Below are 9,674 nucleotides of genomic sequence, written 5' to 3' on the forward strand. Positions count from 1 at the left end.
TATAGTTCTCCATATTTTTTCTCTTCCAAAGTCATCATGCAAATGGTCAAGTTAATAATCTAGATAAAATATTATTGTTACAATTAGTGAATAAATAAACAAAATTAATATTATATTTTCCTATTTTAATTTCATAAACTAACCTGACTACTCATCCATTGGTTAGGGAGCAATGAAAAAAAAGCTGCACTATCACCATACTCATATTTCATGCTAGCAAGAACTTCACTGAACATTATTCATTAACATATTATTTAGTTAGATCTTATTCAAAAAATGTATTAATATTAATTTCTATATATAAACAAAAATGACAAACCTCCCATCTAGATCCTTATTATTGAAAATATAATTGCATATGATCTTCTCCAATTCAGTAAATGGTGCGAACTCATTGATATTCTCCTCATCAACCAGTCCAGATTCCTAAAACAATATAGTATATAATAATTAACATAGGAAAATATGTTGTATTCACACCCTAATTTATTAATGTACACATTAAAGGATTCACCTGGGACGTATCTTTGATTTTTTTCATCTTTTTCAAATTTGGAACTACAACTTGGGAGGTGACAATTGGGCTACGTTTTAGAGATTTGGTGACTTTACTCTTGGCAGAATGTGTAACACATGATGCAATAATTCTATCGTTATGTGGGAAAGTTAATTGTAGCATATCCACATCCTGCACAATATATAACAAATAAACAAAATTAAAAAATTGTGTAGCTAATAGAAATTCTAAACAATTTTAAAATAATTAACTAGCAAGTACTGTTTTGCTTACCACATTACGAGATAGGTCTGTTTTGTTACCAGGTTTTTGTATGGATTTGCTTAGCCCAACCATGTGAACATTGTGGTCATTCTCTATTGTGTCTTGTATTGGAGATGGTGACACCGTCTTAAATTCTCTTTTAATGGGTACTGTATCATCTTGGTGCATTTTGTCTTGAACTGGAGATGTAGACTTTTTCTTAGATTCTTTTTTAACATGAACTGTATCATCTTTGTCCATTTTGTCTTGGACTGGAGATGTAGACTCTTTCTTAGGCAGCACCTTTGTCTAATTTTTAAGCTCTTCTACAATATCATTTAGGTCCAAATCAATGGTATGTCTAGTATGTTCCCTTTTTGCTACATTCTTTAACTCCAAACAAATAGGTTTGGATGTATCATCTTGGTGCCTTTTGTCTTGAACTGGAAATGTAGACTCTTTCTTAGATTCTTTTTTAACATGAACTATCATCGTGGTCCATTTTTTCTTGGACTAGAGATGTAGACTCTTTCTTAGGCAACACCTTTGTCTCATTTTTAAGGTCTTCTACGATATCATTTAGGTCCAAATCAATGGTATGTCCAGTACGTTCCCTTTTTGCTACATTCTTTAACTCCAAACAAATATCATTCTTAAATGTTTCCGTATTGTTTGCAAACACATTCTTTAACTCCAAAACAATCTCATTCTTAAATGTTTCCATATTGTTTGCAATGACATTCTTCAACTCCAAAACAATATCTTTCTTAAATGTTTCCATATTTTTTGCAATGACATTCACGGTGTTATGCAAAACTAGCATATCATCTCTAATACTTGTTAATGATTGCTCAAATCTATGAGTTGCTTCATCAGAATCCTGTGGATTAATTTATAGGAACAATCATAAAAACATGTCCATTATCAAAAAATCATCAAAGTCATAAAATTTATTGGGTGGAAATGATACCATATCTGGCTTGTGTTCATCCCTACACGGCATAGCATGAGATTGATTAATATATTGCTTTTGCAATGGTCTTAGGACTATTAAAACCTCCAATTGAATGTAATTTCAGCAACCTTTGCTTAACTTCCTCTTTTCCCCAAAAACAAATATGTGGTCGAAGTCGTTTGGAAACATGTTCAACGTCAATTTCAACTTTAACGTGTTCAAAATAAAACAACTACAAATGTATAAAATGTTTATAAAATTATAATCAAGATTCATAGAAATTTAAGAAACAAAATTGTATTCTTGAATGTAACTATTTACTACATATTACCATTAATAACAACACGCAACCATCAACTGCTACAAGATTATTGTCTTTATATTTGCGTACACCTTGAATGAGAAAATCTAGCATGAACTTCACCCAATTCAAGTTTCTAATCTCTTCAACATTAGGGAAAATTAAAACAAAAGACCGTTTCATATAAGATTTTGTAGTGGGACATAATAAAGTACCCACTATAAACAGCAAAAAATAACTCACAAATTCATTTCCAGATGTTTCCATCTTATTCAACTCATCCTCTAAGAGCTTAATTGGTATATCCCCTTCCACATTTAATCCATATTGTTGGCACATATGATTTATCTCTTCTGCGCTCCCAACAATAGATATATCAACCCCATTTGATTTTATTCCTAAAATATATTCTACATCTTCTGTGGAAATCGGTAACCTCTTACCACAAATATCCAATGCGCATGAATTTTGGTCAAAATGATCAATTAACCATTTGCATAAATCTCTATCCAAATTTATAAACTTTAAATCCAACAAACTACCAAACCCTAACTCTTGAATGACAGATTTTTGTCTTAGATTCAATTTGTTAACCATTGAACGAACATGACCAAGGGTACACCGAGTATCTAATGAAACATGCATTATAAAATAAATAAAAAGGGTTTTATAACGAAATTTAATACATAGTGATGCATTCTAAAAGTTTCGTAGGTAAATACTTACTTTACGTGGTTTGCAAGGAATATTATGTTCTAAATTTGCATAATTTTCACAATTCTCACTTGCTTCCCTCCTATACTCTAATTTAGAGTCTTCATCAAGATTATTCCACTTTTTTGTAATCTCATCCTTAACCTGTAATTTTAGATTTTCATACTCAAGTATGATGTCCATGAATATGTGAACTAAACAATAATAATAACCTAAAAAAATATAAGTATTATTCAACTTACAGCTTTGCTTATCTTGACAATGCCTTCAGCTTTCATCATTTCTACTTGCCTTTTACTAAAAATCCAAATTGAACAAAACTCACTTTCTTGAATATAACATTAGGATAAATAAAACAAGTGAATATATACTGAATTGCGTGAATCTTACTAATAAATTATAAATGCTCCAAGTGGTCTTTTCAGGGGCCTAACTTGGAGAGCATCTTGCTCTTCAATGGCATCTTGCTCTTCAATGTTCTTCACTCTCCCCATACTCCTATCGTAATATAGCATGAAAAAAAAAAAAAAAGGGTAAGCAATAACATGCATTAAAAAGTAAATACATTTCACGGTTGAATTTTGAAACTAGACAGAAGGTGAATTTTGAAACTAAACATAAAATTTTGAAACTAAATTTGTCATCAAATTATAGGTGAATTTTGAAACTAAACATAAAATAAATTTGTGTGATGTGGACACAAGATATAAGGAGTCTACTATCAATTGGGCCTAAAGACCTAAGCCCAATCTCTTAATTAGTAATTTTCTTTTCCTGTATGGATTAGGAGTTAAAGTTCTTTTCTTGTAAGCAATGTTTTGGAACTCTATTAAGAAGCCCTGGGTTCAATTTTATAAGACAAAGTTTAATTGATAATAAAGTTTTCACTAGTGTTATTTCAATTGTTTGGTGCCAACCCCAGCCAACCCTAGGTGTTGACTCCTAGCATTTTCTTTCACTTGGTTTTGAATCCAAGCAAGCCAAGGTGCTAAATCCTAGGTCCCATCCTTTATTTTCTTATTCTTTAATTTATTGTTGCAAATTTTTTGTTTGTCTTTCATCATTGTGTACTTTATAAAAGAACATTAGGTACTCATGTTCATAGTGGAGGAAAAAAAGTCCAACTGGTTTCAAGATACAAAGAGGAAAAGTGATTAGGAGCTCAAAAAATAGAGTCCCAAAAGATTATCAGGAATTTTTTTTTCTTTTAAGTAAGTTTTTATTCACATAAAAAAGAGCAAAGATGAAACACCATCAAATACACGGGTTGTGAACTGAAGGTGCATCTAAATCTAGCAAACTAGAGATAGAATGACCACTTGTGGGAGCCATCCAAACATACAAAGTATGAAGAAAAATCAACTTCACAGCCAACATTAATCATTCAAGGACTTCAAATGTCTAGTTATTTTGTTCCTTACAAATAATCCACATGACGCAGAGGGATTGCATTCCAAATATCACCATTTTTCTGCCTAGAAAACTGCCCCTTCCAACATGCCAACAAATCTACACCCTCTTTGGCATAACCCACTGCACCCCAAAGAGGCATAAAATGAAAGACTACGGATCTCTATCCATAGAACAATTTAACAATAAGTGATCATAGACTCCCCAGCTTGCTTACACATACAACAACAATCCACTATGATAACATAAGCATGCCTAGCACAAGAACCAGGTTATGTATGAATTCCTTTTATACAAAAAAAAAAAAAAATGGAGATAATAAGTGAAAAAATTAAAATAATACTTCTTTAATTAGAAGAGTAACTAAGGAAATGCAGTGAAGTCAATCAAGAAGTGTTTCTAAATAAAACCATATTCTCAAAAATTTGACAATTGCTAATTTTACTCCCCACAAACTTGTTTTGAATCTAATTGTAGCTATAAACTAGTTGATGTTCACTACAATGCACTTGTTTTAGCCAAAGCATCAACCTATGCAAAACCTGCTAAATCATCAAAATCTATGCAGTATTTAACACCCCTAGGCCTTGGCTTAGTAGTAGCTTTTTCATCAAGTAGAGGAAAAAGCGTTGAAATGATTTTTCAACTTTAAAAAATTTAAAATTTAAAATTTGAAAAAAAAAACTAAATAAAATGAGATTTAACAGCTGATAGTGTAGTTTTAAAATAATATAAAAAAATTAAATTAAAAAAAAAAAGGCATCAACAAATATCCAAATAAGCAGGGCCAAGGAATGAGAAAGTTTAGCAAGGAATCAAATAGAGGTGGCATCAATAACAAATTCATCCCATTTTTGTTTGATTTTCTTGAATTGGCTTAGAGAATAACTCCCATTTACTCCCTCTTTCAATAATGTAAGTTTGAGTTGCCAAATGCTCTTATTTGAAAGAAAAGAATTGATGCAGAACAGAGGGCTTTGATATTAAAATTTATAAAAGACAGAAGAATTCTCAAGGGGAATGTCTTTTGGGAAATTTTTTTTAACACAAAAAAAAAAATATATATATATATATATATAGAATGTAGGAGTCACATCTAGGTTACTTGGAGTTCACACCAAGCAATAAAAAAGGAAAGTAATCACTAGGTTGAACCTGAAACTATCTGTGCAGCGTTTGTTGTTGTTATTCAAAATTGGAGATGACCTTACCCTGTACTCTATAATTGTTGTTGTGGTAAAGGTGTCAGAGTTGCTATATCTTTGTCGAACAAACAACTGGGTTTTTGTTTTTGTCTCTTGCTACATTCTCTTTCTCTAGGTGCAGTGCTGCTCTACAACTTCTGCGGTAATGTACAAATGCTTTGGGAGCTGGGGGACCAACTATTTGTTACTCAAGTTGAGAGATCGCTTTGTTACTGACTAATTCCCAGTTGAATCCTTACCTTTGGCACCAACTGGCACTATGCAGAGCCACACTGCTAGAAAGTAGAAAGTAGAAACTAATGCTAAAAGAGGGACACAATTTTGACACAGGAGATGATCTAATTAGGAAGGCTGTTTTTATTACAACTTCAATTTATGGTGAACATCATCCAGATAAAATATCTGCTCCTGAAACTATTAGCAAACTCACTAGGCTTCTTTCAAATTCTAAATTTTAGAGAAACCAACTCTAAAATTGGAAACCAACTCTAAAATATAGCACAAACCAACACTGAAATTGGTGTTCATACTGCCAAGGTGGTCGAAAAAAAATAATAATCTCCTATGTTTGTAGGTTCATAGTATCGTGTCCTCCCTACACTCTCAACCAAATCTAATCTTATCCCAACTTATGGATAAGGGTTCCCACGTCTCACATCCCAAACTCAAAAGTGTAAGGATTTTTTTTTCTTTTTTTTTGAGAAACCAGTCCGTGAGATAGACCGATGCTTTTATTAAAACATAAGAAAACTAATCAAACAGAGCAAGGGGGATAATGTCCCCAGGTAAGTCTTCAACCCAAACCTGACATTCTAATTCTAGCCCAACCTGGGATTTCTTTGCCAAAGCATCGGCAACCTTACTACAATTTCGTTTCACATGGCAGTAGTGATCCAGGCAATCAATGGTGGACTGTCAAGCCCTTCAGTGTAAAGATTAATTTGTCAAATATATAAGAACCGAAACTCAAACAAAACAATAATATCATAAACCCACAAATTTTAGAGAAATAATATAAACCCATATCAGCATTAATCATATGTAAAGAGAGAACCTGAAGATTGTGGGTGGCGCAGCCGATTTAGAATGGATGAGAAGAAGCGCCGCCGAGTCATCCGGGAAGAGATGAAGCGCCACCAAGTTGGATTGGATATGAGTGCGCTGCTGATTTGAATATGGATTGGAAGAGAATAAGCTAGAGAGTGGCGCTGACGAGTGGATTGGATGAGAAGAAGCGCCTCTGATTTGAGGTTGTGGGTGCGCCGGGCTCTGAGTGTTTGTGGGTGCGCCGGGCTCTAAGGGATTTGTGGGTTGTGCTGTAGATGTGGTATCAATGATTTGAGGGTTTTGTTTAGAGAGGCAAACAAAGCAATGAGCAAACAAACGCAGTAGAGAGGTAGAGAAGCAAACGTGAGACAGGAGAAAGGTTGAAAAGCGTGATGAATGTTTTGATTTTTTGTTTATATATAAAACCTGTTTAACCGATAACCAAAAACCTTTAAAATTATATCAACAGACAAGATCAAAACCATAATAAATTAACGGCTCAGATATAGGTGGGTACCGTACCCCTTTTTTTGGGGGTATGGTAGAATGACCCTTAATTTCTATGTTTGGACACATTTATAGTGCATTTATTACTAAACTTCTTTATTTCTTCTCTATATAGGATTTTTATTAGAGCATATAAATTCAAAACTATTTACTTTTTCTAATTGTTTAAGGCATATTTCTTTTTGCGAAGTTCAAGCCTAGAGCTATTAATTTACTTTAGCTTCATCAAAGCAAACCTTAGATTCTATAGACAAGACTTAGATACAATACCTTAGGTACTGTAGGGGTTAGGGCCCAAGATCGTATATTGGGCCTTGGGCTTTGTCCAAGGACATTGATAGGTTTGAGGAGGAGCAAATAGTTGTTAGATGTTCCCAGTTAAAGTCTCATAAGTAAGGAACAAATGAAAGGTTGTCCGAGGAGGAACTCCTCCTCAGATATGATGAATATAGTTCAAAATATGTACTCCAGCAATTAGAGTAATCCTCCAAGAAGTTCCAATGATAGGGACATGCCTCATGAAGATACGAGAAGGAAGGAAACCTAAAAATATCTAAGGGAAAGCTGACACCACCACATTAAATGCACTGCATCTACTTTTCTGGCCGCATTTATGTGGAGAAGACCTCTGAATAGTGCTACCTTGGCTACCACAACTCACAGAAAACTAGAGAAGGTGTCTGATGTGACAGATACTCCAGTAAGGGCTCGGATGATCAACAGGTGTAGGATGAAGATGGTCCAAAGAAGGATATATAATGTGAAATACTCTTCATGTAAGAGGGATCAGAAAAATAGAGAGAAAACATTGTAGTAATCTAAATTATCTTTGTATCCATCTGTAATTAATTTATACAAGAGGGATCTCCTCAGACTGAAGGAATATTAAGATCAACGTCTCTTATTTGTGTTTGACTATCATTCAAATCAAAACTATCCGTTGTTCAATTCATTAGGGTCTAGTTCTTTGACCACTCTCTACAAATTTATTATGTTAGGCTCGTTGGGCCAATATGCCATACGTATTGGGCTTGGACTGTAAATCGAGACCCTACAATTGGTGCCATCTATGGTAAGAACTTGTGTGATAGTGAAAACAACGGTCAACTATGGTAGATTCAGGCCCACATCAGGCAAAATCGAAGCATCTCAACGTGAAAATCCTTTCGCCAACCTTGAGCATAGAAGAGATCAAGAGGGCAGTGTGCACGTTACGCATACAAGCAAAAGCCACTCTCAAGTTAGGAGTCACGTCTCTCAAAAGCAACACAATAAAGCCATGCAAAGGGAAATCGACGAACTAAAGAAGAAGTTACGCCATGCACAACGAAAATGAACTCCCACCCCATCTAATTCTTCTTCTGACGATGGGAAGGATAACGGTTATCAACGTAGATCAAGGACTCCTCCTAGTGAATCCTTCTCATATGAAGAGGAGCACCACAGTGAACGCAGATACAAGAGCCCAACTCATAAAGGATTGGGAAATGATGCAATGAGCAAAGCCTTGAACCAGATTTCTAAGTCACCCTTCACGCATAGGATTGAAAAGGCAACTTTTCCTCAGTGTTTCCATCAGCCAACATTCACCATCTACAATGGGCAAACAAACCCGGTGGAGCATGTGAGTCATTTCAATCAGAGAATGGCTGTCTATTCTAAGGACGAAGCCTTGATATGCAAAGTGTTCCCATCCAGTTTGGGACCCATGGCGATGAGATGGTTCAATGGCCTGAGGACTGATTCTATAGATTCCTTCAAGGAGCTCACTCGGGCATTTGGCTCTCGTTTTATCACATGTACCAGGGTCCCTCGGCCCTTAGACTCCCTATTGGCTTTGTCCATGCGAGAAGGGGAGATCCTGAAAACATACTCGAATAGGTATTGGGAGATGTACAACGAGATAGATGGTAACTTTGAGGACGTTGCCATCAGTACATTCAAGAGTGGCCTCCCAACCGAGCATGGTTTAAGGAAGTCCCTAACAGGAAAACCAATCACCAGCCTGCGCCAGCTTATAGATCAGGTTGAGGAAGACCAGCAACTAGGTAAAGGAAAGGCTAAGGTTATCCCTCAGGAGATAAGGGATTTCAGGTCGGACCGATTCAGTAACAACTGACCTCGAAGAGATTTTGCTGGACAATCAGGGTCTACCAACACCCAGACCGTTAATGCAGTATTCTGAGAGGTAGTGCATTAGGTTCTAGAGAAGATTAAGAACGAGTCATTCTTCAAATAGCCAAACAAGATGGCTAGAAACCCCATGAGACGCAACCAAAGCCTTTATTGCCAATATCATCAGGACTAGGGGCACACTACAGAGATTATAGGAATTTGTGGGACCATTTGGACTAGTTAGTCCGAGAAGGGAAGTTGAAGCAGCTGCTGCACCATTCTAGTGGCCAAGCGGGGCAGACAAGTCCAGACCCCCGAAGAGATGCTTCTTCAAGACCTCCTCTGGGAATGATCAATGTCATCTTCACTACTCCCAGTAGGACAGGTTCCTGTCCCTCCATAATGATGTCTGTGGCTCGACTATCAACCGAAGACAGCAATTCAGAGCCAAAAAGAGCCAGAATAGAGGCCTCGCTGGTTCTGGGTTTCTCGGCCAATGATAAGATCGAAACTATCCAAACCCATAACGATGCTTTGGTGGTCACACTCTGAATAGGGGGATATGATGTGAAAAGAGTGTTGGTAGATCAGGGAAGTGTTGTCGAAATAATGTACCCCGACCTATATAAGGGGCTGAATTTGAAACCCGAGAACCTAACA

At 35.8% G+C, this 9,674-nt stretch overlaps 2 protein-coding genes across 2 annotated transcripts; both read right to left on the reverse strand.

Moving 5' to 3' along the window:
* Window positions 1-328: 328 nt before the first annotated feature.
* Window positions 329-1,736, reverse strand: LOC115972022. The gene is made up of 2 exons (XM_031092159.1): window positions 791-1,736; window positions 329-688 (listed from the first exon to the last, which is right to left on the reverse strand). Exons 1-2 carry the CDS (start codon window positions 1,019-1,021, stop codon window positions 482-484), a joined length of 438 nt encoding a protein of 145 aa, XP_030948019.1. The 5' UTR covers window positions 1,022-1,736; the 3' UTR covers window positions 329-481.
* Window positions 1,737-1,806: 70 nt separating this feature from the next.
* On the reverse strand, window positions 1,807-6,968 carry LOC115970206. The gene is made up of 4 exons (XM_031089867.1): window positions 6,915-6,968; window positions 6,400-6,818; window positions 3,121-3,228; window positions 1,807-1,947 (listed from the first exon to the last, which is right to left on the reverse strand). The coding sequence occupies exons 1-4, from the start codon at window positions 6,966-6,968 to the stop codon at window positions 1,836-1,838; spliced, it is 693 nt and encodes a 230-aa protein (XP_030945727.1). The 3' UTR covers window positions 1,807-1,835.
* Between the last annotated feature and the right edge of the window lie 2,706 nt (window positions 6,969-9,674).

Source organism: Quercus lobata, chromosome 12, assembly GCF_001633185.2.
Source record: "Quercus lobata isolate SW786 chromosome 12, ValleyOak3.0 Primary Assembly, whole genome shotgun sequence".
NCBI classification, from domain to species: domain Eukaryota; kingdom Viridiplantae; phylum Streptophyta; class Magnoliopsida; order Fagales; family Fagaceae; genus Quercus; species Quercus lobata.